At 50.4% G+C, this 19,039-nt stretch overlaps 6 protein-coding genes across 6 annotated transcripts; 4 read left to right on the top strand and 2 right to left on the bottom strand.

The window, feature by feature from the left end:
* Positions 1–307: 307 nt before the first annotated feature.
* On the top strand, positions 308–2,861 carry FTJAE_13811 (long-chain acyl synthetase; the record flags this gene model as incomplete). The annotated part of the gene is made up of 4 exons (XM_037346990.1): positions 308–1,038; positions 1,100–1,521; positions 1,575–2,707; positions 2,766–2,861. The coding sequence occupies 4 exons, from the start codon at positions 308–310 to the stop codon at positions 2,859–2,861; spliced, it is 2,382 nt and encodes a 793-aa protein (XP_037199167.1).
* Positions 2,862–3,859: 998 nt separating this feature from the next.
* FTJAE_13810 (ubiquitin carboxyl-terminal hydrolase) lies at positions 3,860–7,083 on the bottom strand (the record flags this gene model as incomplete). The annotated part of the gene is made up of 2 exons (XM_037346989.1): positions 3,860–4,759; positions 4,813–7,083. The coding sequence occupies 2 exons, from the start codon at positions 7,081–7,083 to the stop codon at positions 3,860–3,862; spliced, it is 3,171 nt and encodes a 1,056-aa protein (XP_037199166.1).
* A 1,003-nt stretch (positions 7,084–8,086) lies between these two features.
* FTJAE_13809 (vacuolar sorting-associated 27) lies at positions 8,087–10,490 on the top strand (the record flags this gene model as incomplete). Its single annotated transcript, XM_037346987.1, has 5 exons — positions 8,087–8,160; positions 8,214–8,346; positions 8,397–8,681; positions 8,737–9,502; positions 9,553–10,490. The coding sequence occupies 5 exons, from the start codon at positions 8,087–8,089 to the stop codon at positions 10,488–10,490; spliced, it is 2,196 nt and encodes a 731-aa protein (XP_037199165.1).
* Positions 10,491–11,171: 681 nt separating this feature from the next.
* Positions 11,172–11,972, top strand: FTJAE_13808 (phosphoglycerate mutase family; the record flags this gene model as incomplete). Its single annotated transcript, XM_037346986.1, has 2 exons — positions 11,172–11,703; positions 11,764–11,972. The coding sequence occupies 2 exons, from the start codon at positions 11,172–11,174 to the stop codon at positions 11,970–11,972; spliced, it is 741 nt and encodes a 246-aa protein (XP_037199164.1).
* A 1,147-nt stretch (positions 11,973–13,119) lies between these two features.
* FTJAE_13807 (uncharacterized protein) lies at positions 13,120–13,630 on the bottom strand (the record flags this gene model as incomplete). The annotated part of the gene is made up of 2 exons (XM_037346985.1): positions 13,120–13,534; positions 13,599–13,630. 2 exons carry the CDS (start codon positions 13,628–13,630, stop codon positions 13,120–13,122), a joined length of 447 nt encoding a protein of 148 aa, XP_037199163.1.
* Positions 13,631–15,307: 1,677 nt separating this feature from the next.
* Positions 15,308–17,128, top strand: FTJAE_13806 (glycerol kinase; the record flags this gene model as incomplete). The annotated part of the gene is made up of 1 exon (XM_037346984.1): positions 15,308–17,128. One exon carries the CDS (start codon positions 15,308–15,310, stop codon positions 17,126–17,128), a length of 1,821 nt encoding a protein of 606 aa, XP_037199162.1.
* Positions 17,129–19,039: the final 1,911 nt, after the last annotated feature.

Raw genomic sequence — 19,039 nt, 5'->3', positions numbered from 1 at the left:
ATAAATGCTAAGATATACCGGGCGCGTCAGATGGACATTGAATCAACCGAGCTTGGGATACTTGGAGGTACTTTGAGCTGCTGAAACCCTGTAAGATCTCCACCTCGACCTGGCCCGGGCTTTGGATGGTACTGTACCATTCAGTGTACCTCCCTGCTGTGCCGTGTCTCTCCTGCAGCAAGCGCCTCTTGGAGGTTCCATTGCTTGCTCACTCTAACTAGCTCTCCCGTTGTGTTGTGCTGTGCTCTGTTGCTCCAATTGCTTAGGTTAATATTAAGGCAGCCAAAAGTTAGTGTGTGCCAACCAGATGCAGTATCTCCTTCTCCACGCCCGCGCTGCTCTCTCCTACGTCGTCTCCGTCCGTGGCTTCGCTTCCCGTCCCTTCCTCACATTAATTCCACCAGTCTCCCCCTTCATCCTTCTTTCCCTTTTTCTCCTCACTCTCAACGATACCCTCACTCTCAACCCCCACTGTCGTCATCACAGGCCCTTCTGTGAAGTTGTCCTCCTTCACCTTGACCATCACCTAAGCCATCACCTACACCTCAACCTTCATCAGCTTCCTCGTCTGCTCCGTAGCTACCGCGCATTCAAGATGACTGACTGGACAACGGGCATTATGCCGCTGCACCAGGTGCACAAGCCTCCTTTCACCATCGAGGCTCCTGGCTACGAGAAGGTCCCCGGCGAAACCATCCCTCGACGTCACCCCAAGGCCAAGGACGGCCTCGTCACCTATCCTGCTCCCGATGCCAGGACCGTCTTCCAGGTCGTTGAGCGCAGCGCTCGACTCTACCCCAACCATCATGCTGTCGGTGCCCGTAAGCTCATCAACATGCACACTGAGAAGAAGAAGGTCAAGAAGAACGTCGATGGCGAGATCCAGGAAGTTGAGAAGGAGTGGTCCTACTTCGAGTTGACTGGCTTCGATTACTTGACCTACCAACAGTATCTCGAGCGCGTTCTGCAGATCGGCTCCGGTCTACGGAAGCTGGGCTTGACCAGTGACGACAAGCTTCACATTTTCGGTACCACCAGGTATGTACAGCATTGACTAGCCCTGTATCCAAGCACTGGTTTCTGACTCCACGGCGTGAAGCATCGGTTGGATCTCCACTTCCCACGCAGCTGCCTCACAGTCCATCTCGATTGTCACCGCCTACGATACACTTGGTCCCAGTGGTGTCGAGCACTCTCTCGTTCAAACCGAATGTAGCGCCATGTATGTCGATTCGCAACTCCTCAAGACAGCTTCAGATCCTATCAAGAAGTCCTCCGTCAAAACCGTCATCGTCAACGACCGAACGATCTTCGCCAAGGGTGGTGAGCTCGAGGCCTTTAGGGCCGATCATCCCGATCTGAAGATCATCACTCTTGAGGAACTTCGTCAGCTCGGTCAAGATAACCCCGTTGAGCCGAACCCGGCCAAGCCATCCGACCTTTACTGTATCATGTACACTTCTGGTTCCACTGGTCTGCCCAAGGGTGCCTGCATCACCCACGAAGCTCTTATTGCTGGAGGTGAGCTGATTTGTACCACATTGCGCCCCTCTTACTAACTCATTCCTTTTTAGTCACCAGTTTGTACACCTGTGTCGAAGAATGCGTTAGTGATAAGGAATGTATCCTTGCCTACTTACCTCTCGCTCATATTTTCGAAATGGCACTCGAAAACCTCGTTATGTACATTGGAGGAACTCTTGGATACGGAAACCCGCGAACGCTTTCTGATGCATCAATGAAGGACTGCGCTGGTGATATGCGCGAGTTCAAGCCCACTGTCATGGTTGGCGTCCCCCAAATCTGGGAGACTGTGAGGAAGGGTATTACAGCCAAGCTCGAGGCTGCTAGTCCTCTCCTTAAGAACCTATTCTGGGGCGCATACAACTGGAAGGCGTTCGCCTCTAAGAACAAACTGCCTCTGGCGAGCTTGTTTGATAGCATCGTGTTTGGCAAAGTCCGTGAGCTGACGGGTGGTCGTATGCGCTTCACTATGAATGGCGCCAGTGGTATTTCCGATGGTACAAAGAACTTCATTTCGCTGGTTGTTGCTCCCATGTTGGCTGGTTACGGCCTCACTGAGACCTGCGCCAATGGCTCTCTGGGCTGCCCACTTGAGTTCTCCCCCGATGCCATCGGCCCTACCCCTTGCGCCTGTGAAGTCAAGCTTGTTGCACTTCCCGAGCTGGGCTACTCAACTGAAGCCAAGGTTCCACAAGGCGAGATCTGGATCAAGGGTTTGCCAGTTATGACCAAATACTGGAACAACCCCGAGGAGACAGAAAAGGCCCTGACCCCTGACGGCTGGTTCAAGACTGGCGATATCGGAGAATTCAATGCTCAGGGCCACCTTCGCGTCTTTGACCGCGTCAAGAATCTCGTTAAGATGCAGGGCGGTGAATACATCGCCCTTGAGAAACTCGAGTCTGTGTACCGTGGTGTCCAGTCTGTGGCCAATGTTATGGTCCACGCCGATCCCGAGCACTCACGCCCTATTGCCGTAATCATGCCGAACGAGAAAGTCTTGCACGAGAAGGCCAAGGAGCTGGGTGTTGAGGAGCACAACCTCCACACTGTCCACACCAACCCCAAGATGGTCAGCTTTGTTCTCAAGGATCTCCAAGGCGCTGCAAAACGTGCTGGTTTAAGTAGTATTGAAATTGTCAGCGGTGTTTTGATCACTGACGAAGAGTGGACATCGGATAATGTAAGGACAATCCCAATCGCGGGCTGGCTAGAAGCTTTACTAATGTGTTTGCTCCCAGGGACTTCTCACCGCTACTCAGAAGCTGAACCGACGCAAGATCACCGAACACTTCAAGAAGGACATCGCTGCCACCCTCAAGAGCACCGGCTCTTAATTAACGATTGAATAGGTGAGAAGATTTAATGGTCGAACATCTGGTTTGAAAGTCGAAAGTGGATATCAAGAGAGAAGATGGAAAGACGGGTGTATCGACTCTTGATGCGGGTTTGCTTTCAGTGTCTGTAATACTTTCGCGGCGTTGGCTTCATGATATCTTGAAGGGAATTTTTGAACGACAATGGAACTCGGCTTCGGGCCATTTTATGGTTGCTCGCTCACTAGACCCTATCCTTTTTCTTCGGGGATGATCTGATGTGAGCTGACATGTGATTCTGTAAATCGAACTTGGCGTGAGAGAACCATTGGCTGGCGGCGACCTTCGGAGGTGATCAATATGTAGAATATTGCAACGTTTCGCCTTGTCTAGCTTACGTCGGTAGCTATTAATACCAGGACTCGGCCAAAAGGTACAGTCAACAGTTGGTGTCAGAGAAACGGAACCAGCTAGTTCTATTCTGGTTCTAATATATGGCACATCAAAATGCAGTTACCACGGTCATTCAAGCACATGGATTAGAGATCAGTAATCAATTGGTATAATATGGATGTAATAAGCATTTGCTAGAAAACAGGTACCCCTCCTTCGAGTCATGACTCTAGGTCAGGCATATTTACCAAAAAAGAGCACGCTACCTACTCCGTACAATGCCATGATAGCCAGTTAGCGAGATATATATTTGTATAGAAATGATGGGGAACTGGAACAACAACCAATTTAGACTAGTAGCGTAGTATTGGTATAGATCAAACAAAGCTGCGCTGGAAAAAAGTAGACGGGACCTCCAGGAAATGAAACATTCGTACCAATTCGCGAGAGTCGGACGTATATAGGAGTGTAGGTGGAAGACAGGTAATACGAATTCGTCCATGTCCATGATTCCTAAATGTTCCAGATTTCTTCTATAAAGAAAGGAACGAGGAGCCATGAGGATATGTCCAACTCCCGAACCCGGCCAGGATTGCTGGGTGTAAGCAAGTGATACGATGATAGCCTTATCGCATGCCCTTGCGACGGAAGAAGACCAGATATGGTACGCGGTCGCGGCCAGACTTGAACACCTCCTCCTGGACATCATCGCGGTCTCCGCTGCCAATGCGAACCTTTGTCACGCGCGAATCGTTGCAGCAGAACCAAGCGTAAGGGTCATGAGACGTAGAGTCCCGCACATACGCCAAGTAATGTCCGTTATCAGTACGACTGCCTGTATGAACAATAACAGCATAAGCCTCGTAGCGGAATGGTCCTGTGAATGAAGGGTCCATGGGATCGAATCCAGATGAAGACTCGCGAGAGCCAGGAGGGAGGAAGTAGCGTGTGAAGTCGGTATCGTTGAAGTCCCACGTGATGGGTGCCGTTGATTTGCGTAAATCTGAGGAATCATGTTGGTAGTGGAAGCGCCGGAAGACGACGCAGAGCAAGGATGGAAAGCGGGCAAAGGAGAGACTCTGCTGGGCCCGAGTAGGATGGCGGCAGTGATCGCAATGGAAGTCGTTGATGATGTTGCCTGATGTATACTGGTCGAGGACCTGCTCAAGAGTCATGCCACGCCCCATTCCCACTGTGACGGGGACAACATCAATAGGATTGAACTGATAAGTACGGGTGCGGCATTCGAAGCACTCGACAGTTGATAGTTCGAGACCGCGCCAGTAGCGGTCGACAATAGAACGATTATATTCGAGATGATTCTGCCAGTACTGGACAGCAGCCTTCACAAGAGACTGGTGCTTAGTATCTGGCTGGGCAGCAGTGCCCTTTCGATCTCGGCGTGTGTTAGTCTCATCGTGCAGGTGAGTGAGCACAAAAGACATGAACTCCTGGGCATCTTGCTGCTGACTCCCGCCAAACTGCTCGATGCTTCGGCTTTGGGTACAAACGTGATGCGAGTAATTCTATAATTCTGTTAGCTCGGTTCTTCTTGTCTGTGAGTGTGTGATTAGCTTACCATGAGCGTCTGGGCCATCATGACCTGAAATTTGCCTGAACTCATCCAGTGGAACAGGTTTGAGATAATACGAATCATGAGCTGTGGCTGCTCAATCTTCTCATCGTCTTTCATTGGCGCCTTGTACTTGCTGACCCATTCCGAGTTCGCCAGTTCTCTTCCAAACTCAGGCGAGGCGAGCAAGCTCTGCAGCGTGCTGTTGGCATAGCACCAGTTGTTAGGATTGTTGAGCCCAGTGTAGAACTTGGCCGAATCGCCTGTGGATTGCTGCTCCACGGCCTTCATAGTTGGTGCTCTTGAAGGACGAGCTGGCACGACTGCATTATTGTTGCCATAAAGCTCGTTCTCGTCCCTCCCTTCGGTAAGGCCGCTGTAGCTTCGTCGCGGCAAAGCGGGAGCTGGTCTTGTGGGTGGTGAGGGCAAGTCCGTGTAGAGGTCGACCTTGTGAGATAGCCCATAAACGGGACGATTCCGGGGCTTCTCTTCCGGAGAAATCATAGACTCTTGTTCCAAAGACACTGGCGGGAATCTTCGAAGGAAGTCTTCTGTAGTACGCGTGAAGTTGGGCGATGACGCTGTCTGCATATCGTCGTCGTTTTTGAGCGTCTCTTGCCACACCTTGACTTCGTCAGGCTTGAGAGGCTTGGCGATATATTTTGACCTCCGTCGCTCGATAGCTGATAACCTGCTTCGATTGCGCCCCAAGTGCACTGTTCTATTCGTTGTTGAAGTTGTCGAGCCCAGAGATGCGGGCCCCATCAGGTCAACCCAAGCATCAAGACCTCCCTTGAGAATCTTGGGCGTGTTTTTGAGCTCCTTCATGAAATTCAAGTGAACTAAAGCTCGATGGAGTGATATAATTACCAAGTCATCAGAATTCCGTGGGTGTTCGGGAATTTCTTCAGAGTCTTGATCATAGAAGACCACTAAATCGTAGGTATGCCGTTGTTCGAAAAGCGATTGTTCCTGGTTAGGGGAGAGAATCAGGCTCTCAGAGATCTCATCTGCAGAGAGGTTATCCCTGAGCAGGATGCTAGGCTCAATACAGATTGTTGACGACGACATGATATGGCCTTCGTTAAAGTCATCCCTCATGCGAATGTCTATTATCAAAATACCCCCCTTAGCTTTCATAGCTTGGTATAGTTCCTCTGGAGAAATGGCATCGCCTTCTGGAATCCTTACAGAGCCATTGAGATTGCTCGGGGGGACCGGAGGAATAGAGTTGTTCGAATAACTTTGCGTAGGAACGAAATAGTCTGTTTGTGACTGTGATGAGCCCGTGGGAGTTCCAGGTATCGAAACGGCGGACGCTGTGCGGTACATGCTACGAGGTGTACTTGCAGGCGGTCTTGTTACTTCTCCTGAGATGCTCCCACGAGCAGGGCTGTAGATAGCATCTGGCATCTTGGGGAGAGTCGGCACACTCGTGTCAATACCAACTTTGGGCGGCCGAGGTGAAGGCATCTCTCGAGGACCCATCGGCTTCGGGAGCGTTATCTGGTGTGTCTTGATGCGTGGATCTTGACCTGGTGAAGGTTGAGGGCCTCTCAGGTTGGCAAACCTGGCAGCGAGATCTTGAACGCCATTTATGGATGCTCTTTGAGCACCGGGCTTGATAGCGTTCCCATGGAGAGACTGGGGTTTCGGTTGAATTGCTGGTTTAGCTCGAGCAGGAGAACCATTCATGTCATGCCCATCAAATCGATGCTTTGAGGGTGATGTGGGCCCTTCGACGGTCGCTTTTGATGGTGTATGTGGCCGGCTTCCTCCTTGTGACGAGTTCGGTCGAACAGTCCGTGGTTGCACACCAGATCGTTTGTTATCCGCAATAATCTCGGCCTTGACCTTGGCATACACATGGTCCTGCTGGCTGATCTTGGCGAGTAAGTTGGTATGAGCTTTTACAAAATCGCCGTGACTCGTTTTAAGATCATGATATTCGGAATGGTTGGTGATGAGTTGTACAGCGATTATGGACGCCCGTATATATTCATTCAGAGCGATGGCCGGCCTGCGAAACTCTCGAGCGATCTCGGCTTGCTTAAATGATGCCTCGGCCGATTCTAGTAGTTTCCGAGCAGACACGTTCCGGTCGAGGTTCCGCGGAGTGAGAACATCGTCAATATGAGGAATCAGAGCCTTTGAAGGAGATTCGCCTCCTCGATTGCCGCCTGGTATCGGACCATGGTTGAATGCGCCGGGGCTGCCCAAGGAGCGTGAGCCTGCGGTGGCCACGCTGCTTGCGCGCGAATGCCCTAGAGAGGCCATGATGCCTTGCTCGGTGTTCTGAAGTCGTTATACGGAAAGGTCTCGGTCGGTAGATTCGATTTTGAGAATCGAAGGTGAATTATAGTGTTTAAGTTGCGAAATTAGGTTTTGTCGGCGAAAGGTTGCAATGAATTATCTGTGACAACAACGACAGAGCCGTAGAGTGGCGGAGTATTGAAATATAAGGGTCAACAGGACCTCGACCGAGTAGAGATGGCATCAATATGCAGCATCTTAAAGGATCGCGCGAGTAAACATGACAAACAAAGGCTCCTCCCGAACAAGAACCATGGGACGCCGAACGAGAGGGGTCGTATTGTCAGGAGAATGAACTTGGTATAAAGGATGGATGGTTGTTCATGGGTGACTTGAGTGCCATGAGGTGAGGTGTTAGTAGTCGCGGGGAATAAGGTAGGTACCCATGAGAGCGTCTGAGGTACTTGGTAGGCCACCTGATCAGCTGCAAGAAGTAAGTACTTCTGACCGCTCTTTCGTACCGAAGCTCAGGGACCTTACCTCTCTGTTCGAGGTCACTCATGCACCTGAGCCACGTACGCCACAGAATACGTCGTCATTCTCCCACAGAACAAGAGCTTAGCGTGACCGCGTGCCAGCGCTGACGACAAGCCAGGCGTTCTACAGCGGGGTTTTAGGCTGCCTCGAAGTGCACTGCTGTGGAATCAATACTCATCTCAGCCAATCACAGCTCTCATAACCTTACTAAATGAGGCACCTTTCTGCGTCAGATCCTCAATCGCCGTGCCCAGACAGAGGCTGGGGTTAACGAGCGCCTAGCCTAGAGCATGGGAGCTTCGCAGGCACACACTGAACCTCCATCAGACATTAACATCAACATCAACAGCAGCAACTGCTTCATCGAGCATCGTGACCTTGTGCGTCTGTACCTCAGACACCTCGATACTGATACCTCTTGTTCAGATTCACTTGGTCAACTGAGCGCAATACCCCTCCTCTTTGCTGATCGCTGTAACCAAAAGCCAAGATGATGAGTTGGTGGTCGTCCTCCGCCAATACGGCCCTGGACGAGCAGATCGAGAAGGCCACAAGCAGTAGCCTGTATGTCGCCAGACAGCCTATGCCCTGGTGAACTCGGCTAACAATGGTTCCAGAGAAGATATTGCCCTTAACCTCGAAATCTCCGATGTCATCAGATCCAAGACGGTCGCGCCGAAAGAGGCAATGCGCTCTCTCAAGAAGCGCATCGGCAACAAAAACCCCAATACACAGCTGAGCGCTTTAAACGTATGAATCATATCGATCTGATAACAATTACCAAAGCTGACTCCCTTCAGCTTACCGATACTTGTGTTAAAAATGGCGGTTCCCATTTCCTTGCTGAAGTCGCATCGCGAGAGTTTATGGATAACCTTGTTTCGCTTCTTCAGGCTGTCGGAGGCGGTGCTGTCAACGCTGACGTGAAATCGAAAATTCTTGAGCTTATACAATCTTGGGCGGGTGCCACTGAAGGTCGTTACGAGCTTTCATACATCGGCGAGGTCTATCGGACCCTACAACGCGATGGATACCAGTTCCCTCCCAAGATATCCGTGGCCAGCAGCATGATTGACAGTAGCGCTGTGAGTATCACTCTTGTCATAGTCACACCGTGGAGAAAACTGACGATATCATCAGCCTCCGGAATGGACCGACTCCGACGTATGCATGAGATGTCGAACACCATTCACCTTTACAAACCGAAAGCACCATTGCCGAAACTGCGGCAACTGCTTTGATCAGCAGTGTTCGGCCAAGGTTGTCGCTCTCCCGCACCTGGGAATCATGACGCCCGTACGAGTCGATGATGGCTGCTATGCGAAACTTACCAACAAGGGACATAAGATTCCCAACCCATCGCTCGATCGATCGCCGACATACCCCCATAAGACACGAAGCACATCAGCCATGCAGCCTCGGAATGCTCGAGTTGACGATGGATTTGACGAAGATCTAAAAAAGGCGTTGGCAATGAGCCTGGAGGAGGTTAAGACCCATTCTCACGGCTATGCTGGACCTGCTCAGACTTCTTATGCAACCAACGGTGACGCTTCGGCGGCCAAACAAGCAGAGGAGGACGATGCTGATCTCAAGGCCGCCATCGCTGCCTCTCTGGCTGATATGGAAGAGCAGAAGAAGAGGCACGCTGCGGCTCTCAAGGAACAGACGTCCAGCTCTATGGACACTTCTGCCACCACCAACTTTGTTCTCCCCAAGAACGATTATGAATTGACACCTGTGGAGGCAGAGAACATCAACCTGTTCTCAACACTGGTGGACCGGCTTCAGACTCAGCCGCCAGGAACCATTTTACGAGAGCCACAGATCCAGGAGCTCTATGATAGCATCGGTACATTACGTCCCAAGCTGGCAAGAACTTACGGAGAAACTATGAGCAAGCATGGTGAGTATCCCTTGTCTGCTGAAGGAATTGAGATGCTAATCCAGTCTCAGATACACTTCTTGATCTTCATGCGAAACTCTCTACAGTTGTTCGATATTATGATCGTATGCTAGAGGATCGACTTTCTAAGGCCTACAGCCAACAGAACCTCGGGGGATATAACTTGCCGCCGCCACGCCAGGCTGCTGGGCCATATCCTTCCATTCCTTCCCAGATGACCAGCAACCCTGCTGGTGCAGAGAGCTTTTATACAGGTCAACAACGGGCCAGTTACCAGGCGCCTCAACACCAGCACTACCAACAGCCACCACCGCATGCAACACCTCAGCCTCAATATCCTTCTTACGGATCCGCGCCAGAAGCACAGCCCGGCCAATACCCTCCCCCTCATCAGGTGCAACGGGCTGATAGTTGGCAAAACAGAGCGCCCTCAGCACCTCAAGATCCGTACCAGCAGCCGCAACAACCTAACGATCACAACCTGCAAACACAAAACCCACAACAGCCACAGGCTCCAACTGCTAGTGACCCCAATGCTTCATACTACTTTACACCTCAGCAGCCTCAGCAGACCCCTCTAGGACCATCTGCACCAGGATCTGCACCTGATGTTAACCAGTCACCATACCCTAACTTGCAGCAACCTTCCCAATATCCTGGGGGATCAGTATCTGCTCCCTCACAGCCAACTCCTGGCCAAGCGCCCGCCCAGGTTGCGCAACCAGGCCAGCCTGTACAGTCCCCTCATATGCAACATGCCCAACCGCCTCAACCATCTCAGCCTCAACCGCCCCAACCAACCCAGCAAGCACCTCCCCCACAGCAGCAAGCGTACTGGCAGCCATCTATGCCCCAGTCACACCAACAACCACCTGTCGCACCGCAGAACTGGGCATACAGCGGTTACACGCAAGATTCATTCCCTTCAGTACCACAACAGGAGCCCGCCAAGCAGCCCGTTAAGGAGGAGGCTCTCATTGAGTTTTAGATTTGGAGATGGACGACCATCATTAATCTTGCCTATGTGTTATATCTGGTGTCTGACTACTATGATTAGTCAAACAGTGGCGTTTACCGGGTTATCAGTTTTAGAAGATCAGAATGGATGTACTCTTGGGCGCGTGAACGGGCGTAGTCATATGTGCCGGTAGCTAAGATGCTGAAACTGTGATACCTTATACCTGCTTTGGGGAACATGCACATAGCCTCGTGAAATGGAATCTGTGAGAGGGAGAATGGAGCCGTTAAGATGGCTTCGTTGTTTGTGTAGACGTGACTCAACCGATTGTGTCCATGCAGTCGTCTTCTAACTCTCCTTCTTGATGAATCAAAGGTTTTCTGGAATCATCTGCTATTGTAGTCAACAAGCCGAGTCGGAGTATACAAATCAGGTAATCGAGGCGATTCCGTGGCGGTCGGAGACCAATCGGCGCTCAACCTTGAATGGTGGACTCCGCTGGCGAAGCCGGACCCAGAGATCATGGAGTCATACCTAGCTTCTTACAAACATGTTTTATGTCTTGTTTTCGTACAAATCATTGCTCTAGCTTTTAAATAGAACCATCTTCTCCTTTAGTTCGCTCTTAGACATCATCTTTATCACTTATCGCACCCAAGTGATCATATATCACTCACTCAAATCTCACTCAATCTTCACATCAGCATCATAATGGCGCCAACTATCCACCTCGTTCGCCACGCTCAAGGCTTCCACAATCTCTCGATCGAGAATGAGCAAATGCAAGACCCAGATTTGACTCCCCTTGGCGAGGAGCAATGCGCTGCACTCCGCAAGGAGTTCCCTCACCATGACAAGCTTACAAAGCTTTTTGCCTCACCTATGCGCCGTACCGTGTATACCTGCCTCCACGCCTTTGGAACCGATGAGCTTAAGCCCATCGTCACGTTTCCAGTGTTTCAGGAAGTCTCCGCCAATCCCTGCGATATTGGTTCGCCTGTAGCCAAGGTCCAGTCTGAGTTCGAGGGAATCGCCGACTACTCCAACGTAGAGGAGTCGTGGACTGATAACGGCCCTGACAGTGAGTATGAGCCTACGCTAGAGAAGCTGACGGCGCGTGGCCTCAAGGCCAGAAAACTGTTGAGAGATCGTGTTAGTGGCGACGAGCACATTGTTGTCGTCTCCCACGGAGGATTCTTGCATTTCTTGACAGATGACTGGTACGGTGTACCTGAAGGAAGAGGTGAGTACCAGTAGCCCCTGAAAAACAATCCCTTACTCGCTCTCTGACTATCGCTTATAGCAACCGGTTGGTCAAACTGTGAATATCGGTCATATCAGTTTGTCGACCCTACCGGCAAAGATGATGATGCTGCACTCCTCGAGACTGAAGAGAGCTGGCAGCGACGCCAAGGAAACACAAAGCCTCCTACTCTGACAGAGCTTAGACAGGTCAAATCTGTTGCGCAGAAACAAATGGCTCCTTACCTGAATCTCATCATGCCAAACTAGACGTCTAAAGGGGTTGGCATAGCGCATGAAGGAGTTTCCTTTCATAACGCATCGCCCATCGTCAGCTGGCCTGAAGACTAAACAAGTATAAACTTGGTTCTCGGAAGACCATTCTCTGGCTTCTGCAAGTCTAAAGGCCAATAGAGAATTCTTGGCTGCTCCAGGGTATATTACATGTTTTTGGTTTTCTGTACTCCTTAATAGAGGACCGCTGGGTGAGCTTACATATACGAATAGATAGAGTTTAGAACAATGAAATTGGGTTTCATGGTAAATCATCAGTTTTATAGCAACGGGACGTGACGTTTTTGTCCACATCCCACAAAATCGAAAACTATCTCCGTCATATCCCACTCTAATTCCCATCTTAACTCCCTGGTTCGTCCAGGTCATGTCTCCCAAGTACATCCATAGCCCCCTGGATCTCTTTCCAGGTTGTGGGACGGATCTCCAGTACTGATAAGCCCCAACCGATCTCTGACCTTGGGTCCGATCGCAACTTACACCGACAAAAGCACTTCATACGTGATGCTTTGGCTTTCAGCAGCTCCTGAGCCGCGCAATCAAGTGGACTCCCGACCTCCTAAGCCAGAAGTGCCCCGTTTATACAAGGCGGGCTATTTTTGAGTAGGCTTTGGAATCGAAAATACTGTTTCTTGTAGAAGTTCTCGCGGCTTGAATAGATGACCCTAGTGAAGAGTTCAAAGGTAATCTCAGGCTGATTTCGGAACATTTGAGTTTTCGCATCTACAAGCTCTTGAAGATCGAAGAACGTTTTGAAGGGTTTCAGCAAAACATTTCCTGTCAATATGACTGAGCTCTGGCTATTTGTGGGTGCTGATGATCGAGATTGCGAAAAGATCAATGTTTTGCGTCTAGCAATCGGTGATTCATGTTCGGGGGCTTTGCTCCCGTTCATAGTTGTGAAACCGACTGTCGATCCAGGTTTTGTCTCATTGCGGGTGTGTTCCTGGACATTGCTCCAGTCTATACCTTCATCCAAAGGTGTATATCCGACGTTGCCCTCTGGTATATCGGCTATCGGACGCGGTGAAGAGTATTGCAATAGCGGGTCATACTCGTCCGCTGATCTCGAGTTACCGCTCCATGTACGCAGAACGCTCGATGGCGGTTGTTGAGGCTCCTCCTAGGTTTCTTCCTCCAGAAACTTCGCCAATGCATCCTGGTCCGACTGTTTCAGAGCAAATTCATCACTATCGACTAAAAGCGGTGACGTTCCTGACTTGTCGGTAGAATTGGGTCCAGTGAGGCTCTCAAAGATTTGATCGAACTCTGGATCATCATAAGGGTCGTCATAAGGGTCTTGGGGTTCTCGCGGAGAGGGGTCCAACGAGGTGTATGAAGACGCGATTGTGTCGGCGTTGGTCGATTGAGGATTATCGGTAAGGGTAAAACTAGACCCTGGAGCTTGAGGAACGTCACTGTAGGTGAGCTGCTGAGGTGATTTGTCGATGGAAATGCGTTGACGTTTGATGTTACCCACGTTAGAGCCCTGGGTCTGCGATATGTGACGTTTCAATGACTGGTCCGGAGGATTGGGCCTGATCGACATATGTAAGAACTAGGAATGAAATCATAAAGCCGGGACGATCGTCTTTAACTCACATTGATAGTTGACGATTGTCGTTTGGTTGCATATTGACTGGAGTCAGTCCCGCCTTTGAAGAAAAGCGTGTAACGTCATTGGGTTCATGAGCCATAGCGTTGTGTCATAGCCATGTCCAGGAGTGGATTTGCTGAAATGTGGATGCTCTCAGAGGTCAACGGCTCTAAAGTGACGTGAATAAGTGACGTTTATTCCCACGCAGAATCAAGGGTCCAGAGCCGCTGAAATTTCCGGAATCTCGATGCACTTGCGATCTTCAAAGACGTGCATCGACGAAGTTTCGATCATGATCAGCCACTTCCCGTGCGGCTCAGAGCACGCACTTGCCTCATCTGTGACGTGTAACGCCACTGTTTTCAAAACCGGTTTAATCCCACGGAGGAAGGAGCGAAGAAGGAGGAAGGAGAAGAAGCAACAATGGAAATTGCGGAACCCTTTGAAAGGCCAGTAAAAATCGAAGGGAAAGGGCAGTGAAGACAATGCAGTTGCTCATGACATCTTGCATGCATTTTTTGAGAACCCAAATGTGTCTCGACTGCTTAGAGCAATCCCGGGCCTGTCGCTTATCCATTTTAGGAAAGACTGCAGCCTTTTCTGCACAGCACATTGGCCCAAAATCTGTAACCAGGATTAAATCTCTGGTAACCTTGTGCCGTCAGGAACAACGCCAGCTCATGAAATTGGCTTTTCCGACTGCAGATAGATAAAACGTCCCCCAATATTGAAGAATTTGGGTAGCCATAACTAAGAAAGAAGCCATTGGGGGTGGGAGCAGTACCAATTGGGGGCGGGTACAGAAAGTCCACCAACCAGGGGGGAAGTCGACTGAACGTCACTGAATTGAGCCTCCAGCAGGCGTCCACTAGCCATCCTCCAAGAGTCTGGACTCTGCGGGTCCCACTCCTTGAAGAAGGTTTCCGGGAGTGATTAATGAGTGAAAGAAACTCTAGCGGGTTACTGCTTTGGTCAAATTGGATGCAGCTCGTGCTATTTTGGAATTCAGAAAATGAAAATTGGTTCTTCAGATAGCTCCAAGCGTGGTTCAAGTCTTCGTAAGCTTTGTATTAGTCTCAGTGTGCCCTCATGATCAAAGATTCAATTTCCCCAGTAATTCCTTCAGCGTGGGGCTCCGCATCACGACGCATGACCTGCAAAGTGGGGATGGGGTATGGCAAGCAATGGCCCACTTTATGGTGGTAGTAGCTGCTTTTTCGATCTTATCCGGACCTGGGCGTGAGCATTGCACATGTGCCTGTCAGTTGCGCCTGCCCTTACCAAACTTTGACTCCAAGACGTTTCGGTGCCATCCCCGTATCTTGTGCCTTCCGTCTAACTCAAAATGGGATCCCGAGCCCTCCTCCGGTCTTTCCCCCACTCGATCCTCACGCATTTATCAAGGCCGGCTTCCTCAACTCAATGTCCATTCTTTCCATCTCCTACTCTTCTTTCTCCATCGCTCATCAAGCATCTTCTCTACCGATCTAAACCTATATCAACAACCACTTCTTGTTCTCCTCCTATATACATATATCACAACGATCTACCTCCTTGGCAACGACTTCTTCCACCTGCAATTAGCCATAAACGGTCACACACTACGCCACATCCTTTGCAGAAACAACACTGTACTTGCTAGGGACGGCCCCCTTGCCACGATATTACAAACCTCCGATTCATAAACTCTCTCTCAACCACATCGTGTGCAAGGATGCAACAATTCACAACAGCAGACGCTCCTCGCTTGGTGCAGGACAACTTCGATGATATAAACCCCAAGGACTTCATCGAGCAAGAACCCAAGTCTAAGCGCCCACGAACTGCTGATATCCTCCTTGAGGAGCAATTACCACAGGGTCTTCTCAAGGCTGCCGAGGCTGCAGACCTTGCTGGAGACTTCTTCTCCGTCAAGCCTGAGTCAGACCATGAGCAACTCCCTGAAGGTATCGAGGAGACAGCAGAGGAGAAGCAAAAACACTGGTTCGTCGGTAGTGTAGACCAGGGCACCACATCAACTCGCTTCCTCATTTTCAACGGTCATGGAGAGCCCATTGTGAGCCACCAGATTGAGTTTGAAAACCACTATCCCAACTCTGGGTGGCACGAGCATGACCCCATGACACTCCTCGAGTCTGTAGAGACATGCATCGAGAAGGCAACAGAGAAGTTCTGCGAAAAGGGTCACCATATCGAGGATATCCGCTCCATCGGTATTACAAATCAACGTGAGACTACTATCCTCTGGGACAACATTACTGGCGAGCCCCTTTACAACGCCGTTGTCTGGCCGGATACTCGCACTTCTGCTCTCGTCCGTGAGCTCAAGAACAAGCCTGGTGCTGAGAAACTCCAAGAGACTTGTGGTCTCCCACTGTCTACCTACCCTTCAAGTGTTAAGCTGCTCTGGGTCCTGAAGAACGTTGAGTCAGTCAGAAAGGCTTACGATGAGGGCCGTCTATCGTTTGGCACCGTCGACTCTTGGCTCATCTATAAGCTCAACGGTGGACAAGACCGTGAGGGCGGACCCATCTTTGTCACCGACGCCACCAACGCCAGCCGCACCATGTTCATGAACCTCAAGACCCTTCAGTACGATGATGAGCTCCTCAAGTTCTTCGAGGTCGACCGTACTAAGCTCAACCTGCCCAAGATTGTGCCTTCCTCTGACCCCACTGCCTACGGATCTCTCGCCCGTGGGCCTCTCAAGGGTGTCCCCATCGCTGGCTGCTTAGGAGACCAGTCTGCAGCACTTGTCGGTCAATGTGGATTCAAGCCAGGCCAGGCCAAGAACACCTATGGTACCGGCTGCTTCCTTCTCTACAATGTTGGCAACGAGCCTGTCATCTCCAAGACCGGACTCCTTGCTACTGTTGCATATGATTTCGGAAAGGGTCGTAAGCCTGTTTACGCCCTTGAGGGCAGCATCGCTGTCGCTGGCTCTGGTGTCAAGTTCCTCCAGAATAACCTCGGCATCATCAACTCTTCCTCAGAGGTGGATACTGTCGCCAAAAGCGTTCCTGACAACGGCGGCGTTACATTCGTGACAGCTTTCAGTGGTCTCTTTGCCCCCTACTGGATCGATGACGCCAAGGGTACTCTCTTCGGTGTCACCCAACACACTAACAAGGGCCACATTGTGCGAGCAACGCTTGAGGCTACTTGCCATCAAACAGCCGCCATTCTCGATGCTATGGCATCTGACTCTGGCCACGCCCTTGACATTCTGGCCGTCGATGGCGGCCTCTCCAACTCGGACCTCTGCATGCAGACCCAGGCCGACCTTAGTGGTGTGCCTGTCGACCGCCCCGCTATGCGTGAGACTACTGCGCTCGGCGCCGCCATTGCTGCGGGTCTCGCCACTGGTGTATGGGACGAACTAGAGGAGTTGCACGAAGTCAACCGCAAGGGCCGCAAGATCTTCTACCCCGAGACTGACAAGAAGACTGTGCGCCGAGCACGAAAGAGGTGGGAGCGAGCCGTCGAGATGAGCCGAGGCTGGCTTCAGGAGGATGAGGACGAGGATGACGAATAAAATAATGCGGGGGCAGAGGACCACAAAAGTCTTGATACTTTTGTATAATGACATGATTTTGGGCGTTGACTTGGAATAGCGCGTCTTGAGCCTTGAGCATGGGAGCTCGGCGTTTGACCTTTTGAATTTTAGTATAGCATAAAAGCCTACATCTATTGCATAATACCATCAACAGTTAAAATCAAGCATCTTTCATAATCAAACTGTGTGGTGATAGTGATGTTGTTGTGCCATTTATATTAACCTGTCAATTTGTTTCAAGCCATCAAGACAGTGCTGAGGTTGGTAACTCTTACAGAAATTCAATAGCTAGTAGACAGAATTTTACTTGTGTAGATCATGAGAATGTCCTTGGACAATCTAGATGGAGACAAATATAGACAAGATACATATTTATGGTGAACGATTCATTCCATTATCGTGTAGGTATGTTATGAGTGAATGCCTTGGATCATGCTGATAGGGTCACAATTGCTGTTGAGCATACGGAGGAACAGAGTTGAGATTCATTGTGGAGTGGGACTGAACTACTAGGTATAATCTACCAGGCACCAGGCCGAGTCAATGAAAGACCAAGCCTCGGGGGGGGGAATTAAACGAGACTGGCTTACACCAAAATCCACCGATCTACCACCAAATCCAGTCTCGTTTTTTATTTCCCCCCCTAGCCAAGACACACTGAAACTAGGAAAATAAACAAAGGTGGGAGATGCGAGTTGCCAGAAACAAAGCCGGACTAACTGCCTTGCCTACCTACCTAGGTAGGAAGATGGGAGTGTTGTCAAAAATCGTGAACCTCGGAATGCCTTGATGGGTTAGTTAGATTCGTAAGGTGTCGCCTCACCCTGTCTTGTCTTGTCTTGTCTTGTCTTGTCCTGGGCTGGGCTGGGCTGGGCTGCTCTGCAATGCAATTCTGATAAAGCCCCCACCAACAACCAAAAGATGGGGGGTGAGGTAAGCTTCTGCGGTAGATTCTAGCCCTGCTCTTAATTTAGATCTGTCTAGGATTGTAAAAGATCACGCGGGATGAAAGAAAAAAGGGAAAAGTGGGTGTATCCAGGAACTCAATGCACGTCCCATGTAACGAGGTACAGTACAGTACGTGTTCGGATCCGAGACATGGGCATGGGGGCATCAACTCCGTTTTTATATACTGCATTGCATTTTGATCCTCGTAAGCATTGTAGCAATTCAAGACGTGTGAGTGGGAGTTGACAGTTGGGAATGTGGGTTGTCAGGTTTAGCTCATCCTAAGCGATGAACGGAGCAGAGCCGCAATTCCGGAGGGGGCCCGGGGGGAGAGCTGCAGTCAATCCAGTTCCCCGCTCTCAGGCACGAAAATGAAGCTAACTCGATCAGGATTACCGAATGAGTGGGTGGGATATTAATTACTGTACTGTATCTTGGGTGCCCCTTCATGTGACGGGAACTAAGATTACGGGAGGAGACGAAAGACGAGAGGGGCCAGAAGAGAGATCGGGGTTTCCGAGAACGGAGACAGCTGGAGACGGTGAAGATGAGACTGCGATACTTACGGTAGCATAGTCACTAACTAGTCTCTCACTAGAAATGTTGAGTTGAGGTGAGTTGTTGAATCTATCCTCCCCTATCTCGTGTCTCCTCTCTTCTCCTATACCCACAACACCACGGACCACTTCACCAACATGCTCACGCGGATATCGATCAGTGGGTTTCATACAAATCACAAACAACACTGACTCATCCTACTCTATGCTAGATACCATCCCACGATACCTTCACTCTCACCCCTTCTCCTGTCTCTCACAGGACAGTGTTTGAGCCCCCCAGGCCCAGCCCCAGCCCCAGTCCCAACTTTTAATGCACGACACTAAGAAAGTCTTGTCTTGTCTTGTCTATCACACTAGCCTAGAAACCGCAAGCCCTGCTAAC

The sequence above is a fragment of the Fusarium tjaetaba genome (genome assembly GCF_013396195.1).
Source record: "Fusarium tjaetaba strain NRRL 66243 chromosome Unknown NRRL66243_c0000481, whole genome shotgun sequence".
Lineage (NCBI taxonomy): Eukaryota > Fungi > Ascomycota > Sordariomycetes > Hypocreales > Nectriaceae > Fusarium > Fusarium tjaetaba.
The sequence above is the reverse complement of the archived record's forward strand: the minus strand, read 5'-3'. Positions and strand labels throughout refer to the sequence as shown.